The sequence below is a fragment of the Akebia trifoliata genome, chromosome 8 (assembly GCF_017979445.1).
Source record: "Akebia trifoliata isolate Shusen 1 chromosome 8, ASM1797944v1, whole genome shotgun sequence".
Lineage (NCBI taxonomy): Eukaryota > Viridiplantae > Streptophyta > Magnoliopsida > Ranunculales > Lardizabalaceae > Akebia > Akebia trifoliata.
In genome coordinates, this window is record NC_141382.1 from 46,705,660 (window position 1) to 46,729,461 (window position 23,802).

The 23,802-nt window shown below is 34.6% G+C and overlaps 2 protein-coding genes across 4 annotated transcripts; both read right to left on the bottom strand.

The window, feature by feature from the left end:
* Positions 1-1,598: 1,598 nt before the first annotated feature.
* LOC147397254 (auxin-responsive protein IAA28-like) lies at positions 1,599-3,760 on the bottom strand. The gene is made up of 4 exons (XM_086450929.1): positions 3,403-3,760; positions 2,962-3,209; positions 2,793-2,874; positions 1,599-1,901 (listed from the first exon to the last, which is right to left on the bottom strand). Exons 1-4 carry the CDS (start codon positions 3,648-3,650, stop codon positions 1,847-1,849), a joined length of 633 nt encoding a protein of 210 aa, XP_086307055.1. The 5' UTR covers positions 3,651-3,760; the 3' UTR covers positions 1,599-1,846.
* A 5,129-nt stretch (positions 3,761-8,889) lies between these two features.
* On the bottom strand, positions 8,890-23,603 carry LOC147397255 (uncharacterized). 3 transcript variants are annotated; one of them, XM_086452782.1, is made up of 16 exons: positions 23,343-23,603; positions 22,960-23,133; positions 22,778-22,856; positions 22,578-22,685; positions 20,879-20,963; positions 20,398-20,452; positions 19,112-19,510; positions 16,540-16,641; positions 14,556-14,615; positions 12,400-12,498; positions 12,182-12,292; positions 11,833-11,904; positions 11,611-11,727; positions 10,510-10,659; positions 9,973-10,073; positions 8,890-9,417 (listed from the first exon to the last, which is right to left on the bottom strand). In XM_086452782.1, the coding sequence occupies exons 1-16, from the start codon at positions 23,403-23,405 to the stop codon at positions 9,096-9,098; spliced, it is 2,097 nt and encodes a 698-aa protein (XP_086308908.1). In that variant the 5' UTR covers positions 23,406-23,603; the 3' UTR covers positions 8,890-9,095. The 3 variants fall into 3 exon arrangements, with proteins under 3 accessions (XP_086308908.1, XP_086308910.1, XP_086308911.1); XM_086452784.1 differs by having other exon boundaries at positions 16,540-16,620; positions 23,343-23,602; XM_086452785.1 differs by lacking the exon at positions 16,540-16,641 and having other exon boundaries at positions 23,343-23,599.
* Between the last annotated feature and the right edge of the window lie 199 nt (positions 23,604-23,802).

Below are 23,802 nucleotides of genomic sequence, written 5' to 3' on the forward strand. Positions count from 1 at the left end.
AGGTAAACACATATCCAATCCAAACACTAGTCGTTTTAAACCCTAACCCTAAGGTGTGCAATGTGAGGTCTAATCTTGAGGTCACTTCAACATTATTCAAACAAATAGAGTCAAAGTAGAGTGACCTCAAGATTGGATCTCATAACGTACATCTTGACATGAAAGTGGATAGGAACCATAGATGCTTTTCACTGGTATCTGGAGGAAAAGTATATATGATTCCCATTATATCCATATGTAAATATAGATACTGTTTGATTTGTAATTTGACTTTATTCTATCCTAGAGTTGAATTTTTCTATTAACCAATTTCATGATGGGAATAAATATTGTTTTAAAGACAATGAAAGAATTATGCCTTGAAGTGATTTCTTGATCAACATTGTTTCTATTTCTTTATAAGAAATTTTTTTAATTTTGATCATACCCACCAACAAAAGACCTATTATTATTCAAATAGCATCTAAATGAACTAAACTTGATAGGTGGAAGAGGATGATGTAGTGAACTACATGGATCCTTAGGATCTGTTGCCGAACCTTTCTCAACCCCTAGAATCGATGTAATTGATGGATATATAACCAAATTCGGTCATATTAAGAAAAATCTTTTTATCCATCTTATATTTTCAATAGAGACGTGCTAGAGTGATTTTGTAGGATATTGTGTTTGACACAGAGCTGAGGCGGAGATATGCATGGAACCATAGATGCTTTTCACTTGTTTCTCAAGGAGAAGCATTTATGGTTATGTGCACGCCTCCACGCCAGGATGGTGGTGTAGGAAGTCACTTCAGCATTTTTTTTTTTTTTTTAAATATTTCACTTCTAAATCTTTTTCTTTCACTTGTTTTCATAAGTTTAACGTTTAATTAAAAGTAATATGTGTTGCATGACAAAACACACTTATATTGCCTTTCAATTGAGACATACGCATATATATTGGATTAGTGTAGTCTTGCCTATATATGTAAAATTTTCCATTTTTTTATTTTATGGGTTTTCAAAGTTAGCATAAAATGATTTGATTGTTTATATGAAACAACGAAAATATTTTAGCTATACTACTCAAATATTGGAGGAAATTGAAAATAATCGTTATTGAAGAAAGATAACTTATTACCCAGAATTTCTCTCATGTAATATTGGGTAGAATCATATATCATGAATATCACTTATTTTTCAAGTACTTTTTAAGAATATCAGTAACATCATATTCTTGAAAAAGGGGGAAAACTAAAGATCTTCTAATCATAAGGAGCTTATATTAGTTCCATAAACATCAAGAAATTATGGTGATTCAAATTCATGATTTTTTCACCTTAATTTATTATGACTAATGATAAACTGACGTTTTCATGTGGCATGTGAACAGCATCATAGATCCTTTTTCCTTTTTATCTTGAAGAAAAAGATCAGTTTATCGCAACTCATTACTTATTTAACACTTTTTCTTCAAGAGTTTAGTGAGAACTTGAGATTTCCTAACACAATCTCAATTCTTTCTAACTTGGTTAATAATAATTAAGAGAGAGTTTTAAGTACTAAAGTATGAGCACTTTGGCATCGCTAAATTTTATATTGTAGTCGTAAGTTCAACATGTTCTTCTAATTATAAATAAATCTTAGAAATGAATAACAACAACATGTTAGTCTCATAAAAGAACATGATTTTTTTTTTTTTCTATTTCAAATAGATAAAATCACAAAAGCCACTTTGTCAAACGTCATTTGCGATAGAATTGGCTATATATATATATATGCTCTTTTAAGCAATTCTTTCTCTTCATGTGTTCTTACATGGTGAGTTACCAACTAAGCTAGCTGGTACCAGCAAATCTACACCCTTAACAATCACCTTTCCGTAGTATCTTGAGGCGTTGCACTGATTCGATGAAGTTCCTGTCATATAACTGATTTATTAATTACTAGTATCGATAGGAAATACATAATATTAAAAATAATCATAATAATAATAGAATCACGAAAGTAAACTTAAGCAAAGATCTACGAGTATTTATAATATTACACCGCTCGATTAAAGGAATGATGGATTTCATAATCCCACTGGGGAGTTTGCCTACATGGATTATTGGTATCATCACATTATCTTGATTGCTCAATCTGATCGTTTTGTGGATCGAATGATGATTGTCCACTTGACCCTGGTGTCCACTTTACAAGAGCATGGGCTCAGATCTCATCCAATCTGCCTAAATTTTATAAAGAAAAGGGGGCAAAACTAGGATTATCAATGGATCGGGTCTGGGAGGTTGATCTAGGACCAATCCGATAAATTTTGGATTGGATCTGGAGTCAATCTTATAAGATCAGAACTGACAGTCTGGGTTGGATCAACTCCGATTTCATATACAAAATATAAATATACTTCACATTAAAACATGATTGACCCAGAACCAATAGAAACGTTTTTATCAAATCGGATCCTTAATGGAACCCAAATCCTTGATCCAAGATCAAAAGTTATCAGATCTGAATGGACCGGATTTTGGGTCTGATCCGATCCATTGAGAGCAGCCTTGGTGAAAAAAATGAGACACCATCCATTCTTATTATGTATCATATAATTTCTAAAAGTCCAAAAGAATGCAAGAAATCAGATATGGCCAAAATCATTGAATCAGACTGAATATATAGAGACCTAAAAAAATGAGGCCCACATTCAAGATCCAACAGTATTCTAGCCCACAAACACCATTTTAATATGGTACTCAAAGTTGTACCAAATCAGATATGATCCACAAAGAGTTCTTGTTAAAAAAATATACGTACTTCCATGGTACATCTCCAACAAGCAACCAATCTCCTTCTCTATCTTGATATGTGATAGTGGGCCCCTTCACATTTTCCTGATCTGTTTCAAAATTAAAAAATAAACTTCATTAAAGCTTATTTAGAGAGAAGTTAAAGTAACTAAGATTTTGCAACAATGACAACTCACATTTCTCAAACATTTGAATCAAGTTAGTCTTAAGCGTCTGATAAGAGTGATGAAGGCTGAGATCAATCTTCCTTCCTATAGCCACTCCTTCCATCTTAACCTTCACAAACATAGATTTTGATGCACCACAAACGTTCTCGTCCGTCCGATCGTTAACGATGCAATTCTCTTGAGGCTGATAATGAAGCTTCTTCCTATAGGAGTTGATTAGTGGCCATCCTACTACATAGTTTCCCTCTCCATCATCCCTATTAATTAACCATTGTAGTTAGAATTAAACTTTTAACCAATTTATATAAGGAAAACTATAATATTCAACCTACAGCTGAGATGAGAAACATCTTCCTAGAGATTCGAACCCATCTCAGCAACCTAGTATTATAAGTTTTTATAACGTTAACAAACAAACGAACGAACTACTGAAATAAAAAAAAACCTTACTTATTAATGGAGTAAGAAGAGCTCTTCCCAAGGGAATGAGGATCATCATCTTCATCATTTGGTTGGTCGGTCCACGATAGTAGAGGGAGTGTTTGTTTATTGTTCTCGAAGGCCTCATAGAAACAACGTTTTTTTTTTATTTCCAAACAACCACCATAATGGCTCATCTTGTTATTGCTGTAATTTAAGTCGAACCCTTTGAATTTGATTGGATTGTTGGGAAGAGCGAGACCCAGTTGAAGCTCCATGTCACCCAACAACAAATAAAACTTATTAAACTATAAAGAAAGAAAGAAAGAAATAAGAAGAGATGGGTTTGAGGAATTTGATTGGGAATCCTGTTTTCTTGGGATATTTATAAGAAAATATAGGGGAGAGAGAGAGAGAGAGACATGGAGACAAGGGAAGAGGAGTTATTAAGACTTTAAAAGAGGCAGAGTGAGCAGCATTTCGTAGATGTCCGTATCAATGCTGGGCTTTTTACCGACACAGTTGCAATGCTGTCTCTACAGTCTATAGTTAATCGTTTTCAGAACCGACACAGTCACTTGTAGAGAACTACAGTTTCAACTTTGAAGCCAGAATTTCAACTCTATCTCTTTTTTTTCTGGAGTGACCGACCATGGGTTCTTGTTGGGTACCACTTAAAGTCTTAAACTGCAAGCCTAGAATAGATTTCCCACTAAGCCACTCTTTTATAAAGTCAACTAGTCTAGTAGGTGGGCCCTATCCACTTCATATTTGCCTTGCCTATTTTATACAATATCATACTAAGGGTGTTAATGGGTACCTTACTAAATATTAATCAATGGTTGTATTCAACAGTCAAATTCTTAGCCGAAATTCTGAATAAATTTTTGTTTTATATGGATTAAAAATTGTTTCTGAACCATCCAAGATTCTTCTACTTATAAAGTAGTGATGGAAATTTCACAATGACTGATTTTTTGTGAGGATGATCTCTTCACTCTAAAGACCGTCGTCACACGAAATCAGCCCATTTCAAAACTCTTATCCCGTATAAGACAAAACACTTCATCTATTAATTAGACAAATAAAAACTACTCATTAATTAATAGATATTTCAAATTAAATGTACTTTAACGAGGGTTTTGCAATGCAATAAATACACTCTGGAAATTGGAATATGAGAGTATTTTGATTTTAAATAATATTTTAGAAGTTTTTTTTTTTTTTCAAAATCCAATTTTCAAAGAGTATTTATTGCACTTTAATGTGTGTCCCAGCGCACACATTAAGCAGACCCTTGGAACAATAATAATTAGCACATAAAAAAAGAATGTGGGATTTTTTTTTTTTTAACTCTTTCAACTTCCCATATTCCTTCTCAGTTTCAACAACTAACAAAGACTTTATATTTAAATTTGCTAAGAGTTTCTTTAAAAAAGTAAAATTTATTTGCTGGAGTAATCTAATGTGAGGGTATCAATTATCATTTACAAGTTAGGATTTTTTTTCTCATTAAAAAATAATTATCTCTCATATTGGGTATTTGATGGGTATTAGATATTTGTAGGGTTTATTTTGGTTCTAAGGATTTTGGCTTCAGAACCAAAACAAATCAGAACATATGTTTTATTTGTGTTCTAATTTTGGGTATATGTGGAGTCAAATCGAAATTGACCCAATGACACCCCCTAACTTCGAGTGTTTCAATAATTACTAGCTATTGATTTAAAATATAGTGGTGATCTCATATTGCTTGCACTATATCGAGCATAAATTTTCTATTAACAATGATTTTATCACAAAATTATTTATGAATTGAAAGTTATAACATATAGAATCATCATTTCATAAAGAAAATAATTTGAAATAGAAAATATGGTTGATTGCAATAAAATATGTCGATGCCTAATTTTTGTTATGTACACAGATGATAAGGTCTTTATGCACGTTATATGTCAAGTGATACATAGGGTAGTCCCACCATTGGCTAAATCATGTTTCATACTCATTCAGTATTAGTATTACATCAGGTTCTGATTGTCTCTGTATGATTCTTGTCTATGGCATCTTAGGTGAGTGATATCTCAACTAAGGTTTGAATTTAGCATAATAAACACTAGAAGAGAGAGAGAAAATACAATGCAAAGATTTATTCACAGGACTCGTTCAAAATCCAAATTATGTCCCCGGGCTCTAAAAGGTTGTTCCACTATCCTTAAAGGTATTCCAAAACCTACAATACATGGAGATTACATAGAGAAAGGGAGGGAGTCCTTGTGAGAGAAAATAAAGTTAAGAGATCGAAATAGTGGAGGTCCCTTTCTTTTGTTGCCCTAGTATCTTATTTATAGATACAAATGAATATGAAATGATGTAATTCCCCCTTCTCTCTCATTGACCGTGCTTTCCCCCATGTGGCACCCAGATGGCTTTTAATCTGCATACAGAGTAATTTTGGTAATTTTATAAATTTAAGAAATTGATATAAGATATAAATATAATAAAATAATAGTAAAGATTTTGATTGAATGACCCTTGTTGATCCATTAAAGTGACAAGCATATATATGAACAACACGAGCAATCTTGTGCTCGGTAAAAATTTAATCTTCTTTCAATTCTTTACCATATTATCAAAGTTGATTTAAATAGATTTGATTAAGTGTTTCATATAAAAATTATTATTTTTACAATAAATTGGATTAATAGATGCTAAGTTACAAAATATTATTTTAATAGATCACAAGCATTTAAATTCTTAAAAATCAACTTGAAAATTGTTGATATTTTCGAAATTAATCTCGACTGAGACTACTAAGGTCTCTTACAAATTAATGAGATAGGTGATTCACAATGGATATTTTAGTCTGATGGATTTACAACCATGACGATGACTTGACTAAATCTGACCTAATTCTAAAATCATATTAATTGGTGTAACAAATCACTTAATTTTTTTTAATTATAATTATAATTATTATAATGATTCTATTTTTGGCTTTATATTAATTATTAATAAGAGAGAGGGAGATATGGGAAACATGATCCTGAAATACAGAAGCAAACACTCTTTCATTTTTAATACATATATATAATTGGTTGGAAGAAAGGAAGAAAGGAACAAAACTAGTAGACCCAATCCAAGAATCAAGCTTTATTCCCATTATGGGTTCTTCAAAGAAACACTGAAAGCGAACCACATGAAGTTCACGTGATCACAGCATGGGCATGGGCATGGGCATGGGCACGGGCACGAGCATGAGATGCTAAACATGGACCCCCACTTCTACACGTATCAACAGCCACTCCAGTCCAGGACCACAATTACAATACCACCCCCATTAATAAGGATGTCAATGGATCGGATTTTGGGTCTGTTTCAATCCAATCCAATAACTTGGATATGGGATCTCATAACTTATCAGATAACTTGCCAACCTGATCCGGTTCCAAAACCCGGTTCTTAAGAACTTGCCACCATGGTTTAAAATATCAGAATGTATTGGTCAATCGTATTAGTATCGGTCAAGACCACCGATACAAAACATTGAATGTTTAAAAAATGTGGATGTATTGGCCGATACTATATCGGTTTTTTCATTAATCGAAATATTTTTAAATTACCATCCTTGCCACCGTGACCACCACCCACATTGTTTATAGATAGAGTGGTAGAATGAGTGGCCGTTTGGGAAGTTGAAAGGCTTATATTCTTATCTCTGTAGCTTTTGAGATTAAAAGCATGATAGCAAACCTTATTAAAGGAAAGATAGTGTTGGGTGGTTGTGATGATTTGCAATTTCTTTGTCAGACTAAGGTCCCCCTCCACTTTGAAGACTTCAATCTCATGTCCCATTCAAGCAAAGATGAGAACTATCCCTTATCACCAATGTTTGGGAACATGGATGGGCTGTCCCTTAAATTTTTGTTAGGTGTTTAAGTGACAAAAATAAGAGAGTGGACCTAAAAGGACATTTTTGGCATTTTTTCCTCAATAAAACCATCCAAATGGGACCTTAGAGAACAACGAATGTATCCTCACAAACACTTAAAAGGTTCTTTCATTACAACCACAAATTTACTCCAATTTATTTGTAATTTGGACAAGATATAATTACAAACCTTAAGAGATGAGGACTTAATCTTCCTCTTCATTAAGATTAAGGGGCTTTTGTTGTATTAAATGGTATTAGAGCCAACTACCACGTCTCGGTTCAAATCTCGAAATTAAGGAGTGAATGAAAACCCAAAAATAAAGCCAATATTTGTTTGATATAATCATCCAAAGTGTATGATGTATCAATCCTTTATAAGTATTTCAGGTTTATTTGTATCTAAATCACAAATTCTACTTTGTTCGGTTAGACAGCAAGAATCACGAATATCGTCCTTTCTATTTTTTTTCTTTCTTTCTTCTCTTTTTTTCTTCCCTCTTTTTGATTCTAAACTTCAGCAACCAAATGCATTAAATATGACAAAAAAAGTGATACTGGCCGCATCACCTTATGACGTCCAAAAACATGATCTAATGCCACATGATTGTAAACATGATCTGATGCCCATTGCCACCCCTACTCATGTGGGTAGGCATCCAGATACTATTTCAAGAATGCGTCAACTTTGAAACTTCACTCATAAGAACTTCATATCTTTCCTTAGTCATACTTTGCTTTTCTAATTTTTCTGTCCGTCGCCAAAATCCTATGCGAGCGACTCTTTGAATATAATAAAAGCAAGGGTAACTCCTCCAGTATGAAAGCCAACCACGAAGGTTCGTAAAATGTAATAAACCACAAACCAACCAAATTTTAATTGGGTTCGGCAAACCAAAGCATTAAGTTCTGTGAACCAACAAATAATTTTTAATTGATTCGGTGAATCAAATCAATTTATTTTATATATATATATATGTATTATTTATATTTAAAATTTAGTTTATTTTATTTATATTTAACTAAGAATTTTTTACATATAACTTGTATACTTGAATTGTGTGGAAAATATTGAAGTACCATTAAAATGTATATCGATTCTCACATCACTGACGTGAGTGTATGAACGAAATCATATATGCTTTTTATCGAGATAGAAGTGAAAAGCATCTATGGTTAAGTGTGCACCTCCACATCAGCAATGTGGGAATCAATGTACATTACAACATTAATCCAGCATGACTCGAATTATATATATGCACAAGCAAACCAAGAAATGAATTATCTCTACCTACCCTTCCGAACCGGGTGCATTCTAGAGTGGTGAATCATGTACCACAAACCCGACTTCAAACCAGGTAACATAGTTCTTTCTCCAAAGACCGTTTCTAGAATGTTTCCTCCATCTATAGCCTTCACAATATTCCTATTCTCTAATATCAAAATTAAAGACCTGACCTATTTACATTTTGCCATGTCAAGGGAGGCAAAAACCACGTAAAAGATTTCTCCCAAATATTTCTTCTATGAAACATGCCAAGATACCATCAAAAACAAGTGCAGGGATGAATTATACTTTTAAGACAGCATACAAAACGTGGCTCGTATCACTAATATATTGATAAGTTATTAGAACGATGAAACATTCTAATTGCAACAGATCAGATGTCCTCGCAACCCATCTAGGGGATGGCAAGAGTCATTTACAAATCATGAGAACCAATCTGTGAATATTTCACTCTGGAGAGTAGCCTCCCCTAAAACATAAAATAAAAAATAAAAACCCTTGTATCTACATATCATCTTGTTGAGTGTACAACAAAGCAGTCTCCACAGGTAAGGATGGTGGGGTTCCAGGTGGGATGCAAGCTGCACCATTCTCACCTGCACATATGCATAATGCCTCTGCATCCCTGAGGGTTGCATCGAGATCAATGTGACCACTCAGCTCATTGATAAACTTCAAGAGCGTATCGAAGTCCATCTGTTCATCCGTGATCTTCTTGCGGTGCCTCTTTAGAATTGCGACACATACGTATAAGTGGAGATGCTCAGATAAATAATGTGTCCACAATACCTCCCACAAACTCATTGTCTTCTCATATTCAAACTCCCTGAGAACATATAAGATGAAAGGAGATTAGGAACATCAGAGACCATTGCAATAATAGCTAAATAAAGTTCAATATATATTCTTAATTCGCTTCACACCACCACAACAATAATTGCAACTACCAATTGAGTTGTAACCTTTTAGCCTAAGGAATAACCGAATTCAAATTTTCTTAATTATTCTAACATATATCAATATTTGAAAGCTCAACTCAACTTGGATGGATGTCCATCAATGACTTGCCCTCTTCTTAAGGTAAGCAAAGATTTGGATTTGGAAGGACTCATTTTAGAAAATGTTCACAAAAAGAAATAAATTTAACATTTTGGATAGTTGCCTCATCCCTGCTAGTCGGGCCTATGGGTCCAGAAACCCCGTCATAAAAATTAAAAAGTAAAAATTAACATTTTGGATAATTTTATCCATTACAGAAAAGCTTGGAACGTAGATTTCAATGTTGAAGCAAAGAAACGTTATCCTTGAATAAATCATTATTCAGGGAATAAAAAAACATAACTAAATTCAGACTCATGCATTTCTTACTAGTTACACTTACCTCTTAAACTGTATAAGGACCCACCGGAAGCAAAAGAAGTAGTTTAAGCAGTCATTTTGCTTGAGATAATTGTGCAATGGGCTGTCCAGCAACTCCACCAGCTGCCACAATTACGCAAGACAATTTCATTAAGATAAAACATCAAATGTCAAGCAAACATGATCTTGCTGACTGACAAAGCATAGAAATTAAATAACTGATGGATTCTAACTTATTTCCATGCATGTAAGAAAACATGAAGAAATACTTCATTTGCTAACCACTAAACCCTATACCTATCCACACAAAAAAAAAAAAGCATGGAAAAATATACAGAAGTACAATTAAAATTAGTAATACCCAATTACCATAAAACCATTTAGCATGCTCTAGTGCTTCCCTTTTCAAATGGCATTTCAACAATACCAAATAATTTTCTTTTGGAAATGAGACTAAATTCTCTTACACATCCCCTAGTTGAAAGTGTAAAATGATACATACGCATGTAGTATACATATGTATACAGATGATGTTTACCTACAGCCCACAGATACATACCTTTGATAATGCAAAAAGTTGAGAATGCATGCCATTTTGGTCACGGTTAAAATTGGGGCCAAGCCGCTCCATCAATGCAACGAAACACCAAAATGATTCTGACTCATCCTTCATTACAAATAATATTGGGGACAAGAGATCGCTCATGCCCTTTAAAACAAGAAAACATAAGTGTTTCATGATTAGCAACACATAGACCATAGCATCATCCACTGCAAAAATATTAAGAGACTGAAAATGAGATAAATATGGAATATGTACCTGATATACATACAGTCAATAAGAACTACATAAGATTTTTATTTTGAATTAGTAAGGTAGGAAAATTTATTAGTTGCATGAAACATTATCTAGATGAGGGTGCTAAAGGTTGATAATCTGCAATAGCAGAAAGTAAATGCCAGGTTTGTCGCTGGGGTCCTCTAAAAAATAACAAAGGAATTGATCGGTGGTATGGTATTATTCCTATATCAAATCAAAAAATAATAACTAACCCCATTGGATCTATCCGCCACCCAAAGAAAACTATTAAATATCTTGTGAAGGGATGTTAACAGCACACCAACGAAAAATCAGTATAGGATAAATGTCAAGGAGAAGAGAACATTGAGAACAGGATGCACATTTAAACTGGCATGAAATGCATTAGTCCTGGCACTGGAAGCCGCCTATGATGGATACTCCGTATATAGACTAATATAACATGGAGGCTTCACTACATTACGTGGAGCAATAGTAAATCATACAACATTGTGAAAAGACACTAAGCAATAGGAAAAGTATCTAGGAACTGACAGATTCGTCTCTTACAGATAAAATTCCAGAGTCAGAAAACATTAATTTGCTTACAGATAGCACTTAGCAAACACTAAGAGAAAAGAACCATTAAGAAAGCTTCAAGAGACGCTCCTTTCTAAAATTATTAAAGAATTTAGGGGTCTATTTTTCAAGGTTTCCTTTGTAAATGGGAGCGGGTTTGTGATATATCCTTGGAGTAGTTTGAATTGTGGGGGATTAGCCTAGTTTTCCTTATTTTGCTGATCATCTTGACCAGCTTTTTCTAATGAATTCGAAAAGGCAATGAAAATGTTAGATTGATACCTGACAGTAACCAAGATCGAAGTTGTAGAATGAATAAGTCAATAATATATCCCGTAAAACTGTCACGTTTGGATTGTCATCTCCATCATAAAAAGGAACGGATCTGTCAGTTCTTACCTTGAAAAATAAAACACAGAACCCCATTAACAGTATATAATTTAAGTCAATGCTTTACCGAAAGAAATTTGGAAGTGCAAACAACATGTATAAAGTAGCCAGTACCACATCCTTTTCAATAAGGCCTTTTCTCTCCCTGAACTTTGAAAATTTTTTTGCTTGTGCTGGAGAGATAGTCTGCAATATAAACATATAAGCGAACCCAATTGTAGAAAAATAAATCAAAAGTCACTAGGGCCTCAAACACTAAGCCAAGCACATATGACTTATATATATACAAAAAGCACGCGAATAAGGAAAAGACATACATCTGCAAGATCACATATAAATACAGCATTAACATGTGGAAGGACATACCCATTAATGTGCGGGTAAATTTCATATTATAAGGCTAGCATTCTAGATTAAATATTCTAGGAGTATATAGCAGAATACCATAAGAATAATAGCAAACCTGCCACTGGTTCTTCAAAGTTTCATATTCTGATTTTTTAACTAAAACGAGATGTTCTCTCTCAGCAGATGTTGAGTCGTATTCATGGTAGCCAAGCAAGAATTTCCAGACCTGCAACCATCATAAAGATTTATGTATTTAACAAAGATACCAAATTAAAAAACAAGCTTAGAAGAAACTCCCAGCATGCCCCTTCTTACAAATTTTAAGATACAAACCTCTTTTCTCAGTACATGCTCAACACCACCATAGAATATTCTCTTTTTAAAAGCCTTAGAATCCATGACTCGTCCTTCAGAGTCCAAAAAAGTGGCCCACTGCAGAGACAGTTCAAAGGTAAGTAGAACAATAAATAATCAATAAAGAGTTTCTTGTCTCCTGCAAAAACTAAATGGGACACAGTTGCTACTTGCAACTCAAGTAAACATGATTTTACAATCCAAAAATTTTCAGATAAATCATATAAATTGTGGGTTTTACCATAGTACACAGCAGTAAGACAAAGGTATAAAGAACATAACACAAACTTGTTAATTACGACTATGAAAATTAAGCACGACAAGAATTCACAAAATAGAAAAAAAAAATTCATATAATTCAGGGAGGCTGAAATAGTAGTAAATCACTTCAATACACTTCAATATAAGAAAGTGTAGGATAGAATGCCATGGTCATCTTATTCATATTCCATGCCTTCCACGAAGTAGGTTAAAAGTAAATCAAAACTTCATCAAGCTGCTAATTTTTTATTGTAAACTATAAAATGTGTTTAGTATAGATTTTCTTGCGCCTATAAAATGAAAACACCGTATACATTTAATTAAGTAAATTAATATAATTACAAAATAAGGTAAAGACCTAGTAATTTAAAAAAAAAAAAAACACTAAAGATAAAAATGAATATACTCCCATTCTGCATTTAGTCTAACATAGAAACATATAAATAACTAAGTAACAATAAAAGCCAAATCCTTCAAGGTAAGAAGATGAGATGGGAAACAAGAAGTAAATTCATCTGGTTCTCTAAAAACCTAAAGAATGCTTGCCATGAGAATAGGGAAGGCCCATGGAGGAAAATCCCTATTTCAAACAAAACTAAAATTTTGGGTTTGAATTCGACTTTAAGAAGAATATTCATCATGTCTACCAGCTTCAACCCATGGGTTTTAATTCCTGAAGATTTGAATAGGTGAGTTTAAAAATCAATTAATGAGTTTCGGATACTTATTGGGAGATTTAAATAGGCTCGAAGGGAGAAAGGAAATGAATCTACTAAATATATAAGGAACATATATGAAGATAAACATTAAAATATGAATAGCATTCGAAGGATGAATACAATACATTCAAGATCCTCTTTTGGAGCCTTCACATGCTAGATTGTGGCGTTGCTCTATGAGGCATATTGTGGAAATTCCCATTGGCAAACATTGAATGTGGAAATTCCCATTGGCTTTGAACCGGATGGGTATTGTTTAGCCTTCTTTAAAGATTGTTGAGATGTGGTGGGCAATGACTTTATGAAGGCGGTGAAGGAGTTTCAGAATGAAAGGCTCCTTCATTATGCTTCCAATAATACATTTATTTGTCTTTTATTAAAGAATCAAAGTGCATAAGAAATTATTGCTACAGGCCTATTACTCTACTTGGATGTTTGTAAACAGAAGGATTGGAAAGACCACCTGTCATTTCATATGCTCAAGGTGTTTTCGTGAGGGATGGACATATTTCAGATATCTCATTGCCAATGAACTTGATAGATCCCAAAATTTATTCAGGGTTCCTAAGGATTGATTGCAAATAGATATGGAAAAATATATCTGACCACGTCAGTTAAGGATTCTTGAATTATATATTAGGGAGAATGGGTATAATAGGATGATGAATTTTTTTAGTCCAACTTCACTTCCGATTTTGGTCACTAGATCTCCTGTGGAATATTTTAAGAGCACTAAGGAGATAGTGACCCTAAGTAGCTTGGGAAGAATAAAGTTCACGCCTTGACAGTAGTTGAAGTTGAGTGGGAGGGTCTTGAAAGTGTAACATGGGGTGTTCATGCGATTAAACATCATCCATATGCAAAAGTTACTTTGCTTTTTTTAGGTGCTTCCAAGTCACACATCAGATTTGTTGGTTCCTCGAAGGTTGCCTCTAGTTTGCGAATTACTTTAGCCAAGAGCAATGGATTAGGGGATGGAGGAAAGGAGACAGTTCAGGAATTGACTTCTATTCTAGGTTATGGACCCATCTTGTATTTGACCCAATGGATTGATCACATTTGATAAGATGATTAATTTATCATCAATATATATTGACAATGAATTTACAATAATCTACAATGGAAACAATATTTTACATGACACAAAATCCATACCTCTTCAGATCCTAAGGGTGGCTGCCGCGATTTTCCCCATACAAGCGATAATTTGTCAAACTGCCAAAAACAGAATTACATTTATGTGAGCTAAAAGAAAATGCAAAACACTTCATTTTATGAGTCAAAATAGAAAGAAAGGGGAAAACACATGAAATCCTAAAACCTAAGAAGCCATAAATAAATTACAAAGCTTAAAAAAACCTGCGAAAGAACAGACTTCAATTCCACTTTACAATAGCATATAAATGTTCAAATCACATATACCACCTGTATTTAGAAATGGATTTCACCAAAACCTAGGATTCTAAATCAGCACACACAGATGACATATTCTCATGTGGCTAAAACAATTGGAAAGAGGCACACAAATGTTATGAAGGCAAAACGCAGATGTCTCTAGGAGTACAACTTTGCAGCTAAGAACACACTCCCAACACATTGAAACCAAGGTGAGCATGCCATCTTTCCAATGTACTAAATCAAGTACAGCTACAGAATCTTGAAAAGAGAACTGCATATGTCCAACAAATTTCTATTTAAACCACCCTTACCTAGAATATCTGCCAACTCATTAGTTTTAAGTATGATATAATTATTATTGTCAGAGAAAAAAATAGTTCCCACAATGGAACTATTTAAAAAGCCTGAATAATATATAGATGAAATGGAAAATTATATTTCGATAATGGTAGAAAATATGCAGTTCACAATAAGCTATCAACTACAAATCTCAATAACAGAAGGATGAGTAAATGTCAAAGAAGCTACAACACGACACAACTGCATCTATACCAAGGTAAAGAAGCCAAAGCACTTTATCACTATTCTTACCCAACCCATTGCTGATGGTTTTCAAGATAATTAGTACTTGAAAACCAACCTATGACACTTTAATGTTAACTAGGCAAAAAGCAGGTTTTTGGTACAAAAGTCGATATTATGAATAGCTGCATAAGTATATCATTCCAGAGAGAAACTAAGCTAGATATCTTGCTCTTTTCGCAAAGCTACTTGGCTGTGAATTTAATTGCATGTGAATGCAAATTAGGTGTGCATGGTGAAAAATGGATGCAATTAGTTGCAAGTCAAAATTCAAAATCATGACAACCCAGCAATGAGGTAAGATATTTAGGATTTTCAAAAAAGATATAAAGAAACTTCCAAGAAATGGTTGATGCCGATAGAGTAACAAAATATCACATGTCACAACTAAGTTTGTCAATGTTCAAGCCTAAGATGATTAATAGTAGGAAGTAGGAACCAAATTTTTGTTGTGATAAGTAAAAAAGATTTTATTGAAGGGAAAGAAACCATCCAAGAAGAAGAAAAGGCAAGTAAGAAAGAGAGAGGCCATCAGCAACAAACACAAACCACAAAAATGGCTTACATAACATCTTGGAATGTTCAGGCCAAGACTGGGATGAAAAATTGACCTTAAAACACTGAATGTTTCGGTTTGTCAAAGAATGTTTCGATAGAGACTCAAGATTTTCTCCCGACCGAAACATTGCCTCGAGACCAGATTTTAAGTCTTGCTAAGTGTTAACTAATTCTTTCCATCTGACAATGAAAACGTCAAACCGCAAACTTTTTACTGGATCATTTTGTACTACAAGTGGATTACCTACCTTTGCAAAATGTCTCCCTTATTTTAGCAGCCACTTCCACATCTTCCAAGCAACTTGAAAAATTAATGAACGAAGATGGACAATAAGCTACTTTCTCACACCATGTCTAAGATTAGCTCTTGGGCGGAGAGAAGATAATCAGCTACATTTATACGTTAATCAGAAAATTCGATGACCTAGTGTACTAGATTCATGTCAAATGACAATGACAACAACGATGCCACACCAATCAATGTGTCACCAAAAAGTTCAACCATGAAACAAACGGGCCTTCTATGATGTTCATAATCCAAAAAAAAAGAGTATAGAGACAATAAAGCCACGGAGTTTGAAGCTCAGGCGCCTTTTTATACCTCCTTACAATTGATAAGCACAAAAGTTCCCACTCTGGTGGCGGCCTCTTCACAATGATTTTCTTTCCTACACAGTGCTTTCTGTTTAAAAAGTACAAAGGTCTGCATCAGACAGTCCAGGGATAGAAGTTCAAATTTTGAACTAAAACAACACAATTAACGTGAGTTAAACCAAGATGGTAACTTTAGACACTGGAAAAAGTTCAATACTCAATAAAATTTTAGAGCTGGGCTTGACTGGTTCAAGACTATCAGTGCAGATAAAATAAACAGCGCAAATGGATCGAAAACACAAGCCCACCCAACCCCCAAAATCAATTGCTGGGTGGCAAGAACAGGTAGAAAACGAGTAGTAAAAACACAAGCATAGTATTAAATTTCAACATATTCCACAAAATATGCCAAATTCCATTCCACAAGGTCCGACACGAAATTTTACCGAACATCTTCCACAGAAAAACCTTCCAACAAAGTTAAAGGGCCTTAGACAAAATTCTTCTCATTGCTTCCACTATGATATCAATCAAACAAGGGAACAAAGGGTCTCCTTGTCATAAACCTCAATAAATCCTGAAATACCAGGACAGGAACCCATTGATCAGGATTGTCAAGGACACCGAAGATATGCATTTAAAAATCCAACTCCACCAAATGAATTCAAAGCTTATTGGTCAGAGAACATAAGTCCAAAAAGTTTGAATCAACATGATTATAAGCTTTCAACTCAGTGTGAAAAGTAGGATGTTTGGTTTGGTGTCTCTTTAGTCGCAATAGGTGCCAGTCACATGCAAAATTCATAGTTTTTGTAGGATGTTTGGTTTGGTGTTTCTTTAGTCACTATAGGTACCAGACACATGCAAAATGCATAGTTTTTGGCCATCTTTGTCGTGTTGAACTGTGATAATAATTTTTCTTTGGGTAATGATTGTTGAGTGTTGTGTTATCCGCCTCCGCTTCCGGGTGTCATGTGCTCACGTATCATGCCCTAGTTCGACTCATGACCCTCTTATATTCATAGTTGCACTTCCCCATCAGATCGGTCTTTTGGGGTAAATGGCTTGTCAACATGGTATCAAAGCGTTAGGTTTGTACAGGCCACAGGTTCGAGTCTCCTCGAGGGAATTTCCCACTCTTATGCGTGGGGAGTGTTGAGTGTGTGTTATCTGCCTCTGCTTCCAGGTTTCATGTGCTCACGTATCATGCCCCAGTTTGACCTGTGACCCTCTTATATTCATAGTTGCACCTTCCCCATCAGATCGTTCTTTTGGGGTAAATGGTTTGTCAACAATGATAACTCCCACAAACCTGAGTTTACACCTTCTGTTAGTGTGTGCAGAGAGCTAGATATGGCACTCTAGCTATTGGAGATTTTGTCGACAGAGGTCAAAAGTCTGTAATCAAAGGTCAGAGATCTGAGATTCAAGGTTCGAAGAGTAGGTGAAAGTGACATCGACTGAGAAAAGTTGTTAGTCAAGTTGATGTCCAAGGTCAAAGTATGAAACCCAAGATTGTCCTGAATATAGTTAATCCATCCAAGATCAAGGGGGCTCTCAGGTCTCCATTACTTATTTTCAAATCACCATTACCATATAGTGTGGGGTGTGCGTTGATTGATTCTCATTTCACATGTGCAGCTAAGATTAATTGACCAACTAATGACACCCACTCTTCCTTTCTACAATTAGCCCCTATTATCTAACTCAAAGCCTTCAAAACCCTAAGCACTTGAACCCAAAACTCCCTATTACAGGTCCAACTATTCAACACCATCAACCTTTAAAATCCCAGCCCATAATAGCCCCAAATTCCTAAACCTACATATAGATAATCAAGTGGCACTTAAAAACCTCATTAATCATAGCCTGAACCTCCAACAAAACCCCAACTGCCACCCCCCCACCCTACATATAGTGTGGGGTGTACGTTGATTGATTCTCATTTCACATGTGCAGCTAAGATTAATTGACCAATTAATGACACCCACTTAACAAAACCCCAACTGCACTTAAAAATCACTATGAACTTCACTCTGCAATTGAAAAATGGTTTACAACATCTAGAGGGACAAAAAAGTCCAGTTTACTCATTATGTGAATCAGCCACATGAAATAGAAAATTGAGAAAAAAAAATCCAAACACTGAGAACAAGATAATTGTAGCAGTTCAAAAAATGCAATGGAATCCAAATTGTGATTCGACAACATCAACCAATACAAATTTAAGTGAGGCAATGAAAAATGCAAACTAATTATGATAGGAAACCATGGGATTAAACCAGTCCCCAGAGTCAATACTAGTGATAATATGAATAAGATCTGGATGCATCTGGAGGACAGAATACATAAATGCACCACTTATCATGTTAGAACCCAAAAAATTTCAAAAGAAATAAATTTTAAATATTATTAAGCTTAGTTGGGACCATCAAGTTAATACATTAATGTCGCATCTTCTTCTATTCTATCATATATACCATAGCTTGAAATTACACTAGATGCATTGCAAATTTCTCAATATGCATAGCATAGTGATTTTTCCCATATAAATAATTGCTATAAGGACCAAAACTTACCTCAACGGGATCTGATGCTACAGGAGTTTCATCTGGAACACCTTGTATGTCACTGGGTCCTGAATCACGAATAATATTAGACGGAAGAAATTGATTTTCGTTCTTTCTCTCGTTAGCACTGAAGCTGTCACTGTGAATTTCTCGAAAGAGTTGTGAAGTTGTGTCCCGAGCAAACTTGGTCACAAGAGAAAATTTCTCCAGTACTTGAATTGAGAGATCACGAGCAGGATCGTGAACCTTTTGCCTATGCCTCCCACTGTATCGAGAAGCAGCGGAACTTTTGTCACCGATCCTCTCTGACTGCTCTTCATTTGAAGGAGCTGAACTTGCCAAACTGGAAGGAGTTGGACCATTTGAGACAGAAACAGCCCTAGGCAGCTCCAAGGAAGACAAGCTTCTCTGCAGTAAAAAGTATTTAAAAAAAAAAAGAAAAGAAAGAACAGTTATTCACCACTGAACAAAGGGATAACATGAGACCGCTGGTTTTCTTTTACTATCATTGGAACCAGTAAAAGGTAAAATGCCCACATATCTTAGTTCATGCTTTGGTATCTGCATAAATAGTTGACCTAATGAAGAACATCGTTTACATGTAGTAGGCACCACACCAGCTGGTAGCATCCAACATCAATATTCCCTACTAGTGAGGAGGTCATTTGTTTTTCAGCAATAAGGAACTTACAGGGGGAGAAAAACATCCATGTATGATAACTCTAGAGAATCTCTTCACGACCAAGAGATCATCAACAGTTACAAATGGATCTGTAGGGTAAACCAAATCTTGCATTTTGCAGGGGGGTTAAACCTAATATCACTAATTTCACAGGGGGCATTACTAAATTACCCATTATCCAACATCAATCGCTTGAGGACGAGAATGGTGTTGTGATCAAAGAAATAGTGATGCAGTTTAGCCATAGACTTGCATTAGTCTCATATAATTATCAGTGGCAGCAAACAAAAATTCTAAAGGATAAAACGTATATGGAAATGCTACCTAAGAAAAGCATTAGAAAAAGGATGAACTGGCAAGGTACACAAAACATGATGGAATTTAAAAAATGCAAAATCTTGTGAAATCTGAATAGTAAACCACTTGAAAAGGGAATGTTTTCGGGAAGGATCCAAAACTGTGAAGATGATACTTTAACACTAGAACAAAACATACATGAATCAGACTATGAGATTTTTTTGAACACTAAATTGATTTGACTTCCCGCAGCATTTCTATGTAACTTTAAGAATAAGCAGATATTGAACAAACTAACGAGTAAATTAGTACGTACCTGGAGAGGATCTTGAAAATCATTTACAAGAAAAACATTGGAATCATCCGCAGACCTGAAATATAAAAGAAACAAATAAAGCTGAATAGGTAGATCACAATAGCCAAATATACTAAAAAGATCCATGCACCACTAGCTCGATATGGATTGAATTACTATAAACAAATCAAGAATCGGAACATAAATAGCTTGTGATATATATATATATATATATATATGGGTCAGGATCCCTTGACTCCTAAGAATGACTCGTGAAAAAAACACATGATCCCAACCCTTTGCATGCAAAATCCAATGGTTGAGATTTATCCTCGGGATCAGCATTTTCAAGATTTGTGTTATCAAGATACTCCTAAATCTCAACCGTTGGATTTGTGTTTAAAGGGTTGAGATCATGTGTTTTTTTCATGAGTCATTCTTAGGAGTCAAAGGATCCTAACCCTATAAATAAGAACGGCATGACCTAATAGAGAGTACTTACCGCACAAGAAAAATATGTTGTTTTAACGTAGCAAGGAACTCACGAACACCTCCATTGTAGAAGTAAAGAGGAGGAAACGCAAGTCCTGCACAAGACTTTCAGTTACATCAGGAAATATAAACATATCATATTCAAAGGTTGTGTTATACAACATCAAAGAACATGAAAGCATGAAGAACCAACCAAGAAATGCATCAAACAAATGCAGCCCCTGGGATTTCCTTTAGTATTTCACTCAGCTCAACCATTTTGATTTTCCAACTTTATTTGATTGAGGTTTTAATATCTAATAGAAGGTAGTAGCTTTTCTTCATGTATGACACCTGCCTTCAAGAAAATCTTGACACCGGACCATTTGATTCTCTGGAAATGGATCTTGCTTGATTTTTATCCCATGTATAAAGCTAGTGGGGAATCGATTAATCACCTCTTGATCCATTGTAGTCTAGTTAGGGCTATAGTTATCATATGCGATTTTGGGCATAATCGCATATGCCATTATAACATACGCAATTATGTGACTATAAGGTCATTATGCCCTTGCATAATGTAGTACAAGATTGTACGCTGCTCCAACAACAAAAAATTTGACCGTTGGATCATTAACTTTTTTAAAAACTATATTCTTCTATAAATACCCCAATCCCCACTTCCCCATTCGTACACCACTAAGCTATTTCCATCTCCCCTACTATCAATAAATTTTATTCAACTCATTTTCACTATTCTTCTTCTACATTAGCATCTACAAGTCTACAACTATTCAAGCTCATTTATACATTTGTATGTTAGTTCATTAATCATAGTTAAATTAATAAAAATCCATGCTTCATTTCAAATTTTTGAGTTTATGCATTTTTACATACTTGTTAAACAAGCAAATATAATAAATTATAATAAAATTAGAAATAAAAGATTGGTTGGAATGACCATTGAAAGGAGAGCTTCCCTCTACCTTATGGTGATTGCTTGTGTCCTAAGGTAGCGATTTTCTTGTCCCTTTTTTAATAATGATTGCAATTTTTTCCTAATCATTTTTCATTCTTTTTTCGCTTTTCTATTTTAAAAAAAATGTGTTATGCAATTGCATAGGGTGTTTGGCAACATTGGTCAGGCCATTTGGGATTTATCCTTTCTACAATTTGGGATTTATTCGGATCATTCCTAAATCCCTACTACAGGTTTGTCGTAGTTCACATACTGTATTTTTTCTCATATGAAAGATTGCTTTGGAGAATGCTATCTTTTGTGATTATTTGAGGGAGAAGGGAATAAGAGACTGCTCCCTTTCGAAGATTTCATGTTTAAATAGGTTCCTACAACTTATTTATCAAAAAATAAATAAAAAAATAGGTTCCTACAACTTGTGAGGAGGATTAGTTTTTGTAATCTTATTCGTAGTCTATAACAACCTCACATCCACAACGTGGAGATTATCCTTTTAGAACTGGACCAAGCTAGACATCCAAATTCGATGGTTTCATCAAGACATAGTAGCTTTAACGTGCAAATAAAAGATAAAGTAATTTTAACAGCATAAGCATAAACCATAAGCCCCATCACAAATTTCATGAACAAATCAAAATCCTCATAATTTATTTGCAATATCAAAACGGAATTAAAAAAGTCACAATTTAATCTAAAAATCCTAAAACTCAAAAAACTCAAAATTAAGAAAAAAATACAGTATTCAACTGACCTGATGATAAAACAACAATTAGGTATTGCCAGCCAAAAGTAGGCATGTGACGACGAATGGATCGTACATCGGTTAAAAGCACGGGCCTAATCGTATATACATTTCTATCTGTACAGGACATCACATAATAAGAATTAATAATCCAAATTCCAAACCACCAACATTAATTTCACAAAGAACACTAAATAGTGTAACCTAACCTCTATCAGATAGCTTTGAATTTGTGTTCTGCCCCTTAGAATGAGTACCAGTCGGGTTTGCTTTATAAGGAATCCAAGTCTGTTAAAACCCCCAAAAATAAAAAAAAATCCAGAATCATCGAAAAATTCGAAATTTCATCGTGAATCATACTTGAATTTTAAAGATGGGGCAGATATAATACCATGAACAGAGAAGAACCTTGTTTGATTAGCCGTAATCTCCCACTAATCCTTTCGGATGCATATTGGGTTGGATGAATTGTTACATTTTCCTTCAAATAAACAACTTCGAGTCTATCGGGTTCGTTACCTTCACTTCTTTTGCCACTATCGCTCCGTGAAACGCTTCTCGATCCCTTCGAAAAAACAATACCAAATTGAGACCACAAATGAATCAAAATCCAATGAGATAGATTTTGATTGCATTAAATCTTGCCAAACGATAATTAATTGATACCAAATGAGAAAAAAAAAAAAAAAAACAATCAACTTGAGGGATTTAGAACAGAGATTTTTGGGAGGGATTCGAAGAGAGGGAACAACTAAGATCGAAGAGATTGCTTACTTGCTGTTGTGAGGCAATGTAATCTGCATCGTCAGACAAATCGTGAAGATCGGTTTCGTGCATTATTGCTATAATTGTTGCACAGATTGAGAGCTGAAATGGGAGGTGGAGACGACTAAGAAGGAGCAGCTCTGGTTTTCTTCGAGACGAAGGAAGAGAGAGAGAGAGATAGAGACGTGTCCACGTGGGTAGATTTCGTGTCGAATATGATCCTTCGAGACGGTAATCAACAACTAACCGCGTGCAGGGGAAAAACCCCGCGAACGAGTCCCGCTGTGAGTTGGCAGGTGTGTGTGCAACCATGATTTTCTCAAAACGCACACCCACTTAAAAAATTTCCATTCAGTAGTCTCTTACTGAACCCAACTCAGTAACAAAAATAAATAAATAAATAAACTCGGGAAATCAGACCCAATCAGTATCAAAAGATTTATGAACTCTTGCCTTTTAGATGGATTTG

Bases quoted from the DNA above. Each gene is read 5' to 3' on its own strand.
- LOC147397255 (XM_086452782.1), bottom strand. From the start codon at position 23,405: ATGCACGAAACCGATCTTCACGATTTGTCTGACGATGCAGATTACATT. The intron at 20,964-22,577 runs GTCAGTTGAATA...AGTCTTGTGCAG, and splicing joins AATTGTTGTTTTATCATCAG to GACTTGCGTTTCCTCCTCTT. The intron at 19,511-20,397 runs GTACGTACTAAT...TTTTTACTGCAG, and splicing joins ATTTTCAAGATCCTCTCCAG to AGAAGCTTGTCTTCCTTGGA.
- LOC147397254 (XM_086450929.1), bottom strand. From the start codon at position 3,650: ATGGAGCTTCAACTGGGTCTCGCTCTTCCCAACAATCCAATCAAATTC. The intron at 2,875-2,961 runs GTGAGTTGTCAT...ATTTTGAAACAG, and splicing joins GATTCAAATGTTTGAGAAAT to ATCAGGAAAATGTGAAGGGG. The intron at 1,902-2,792 runs GTACGTATATTT...GTTATATGACAG, and splicing joins GTTGGAGATGTACCATGGAA to GAACTTCATCGAATCAGTGC.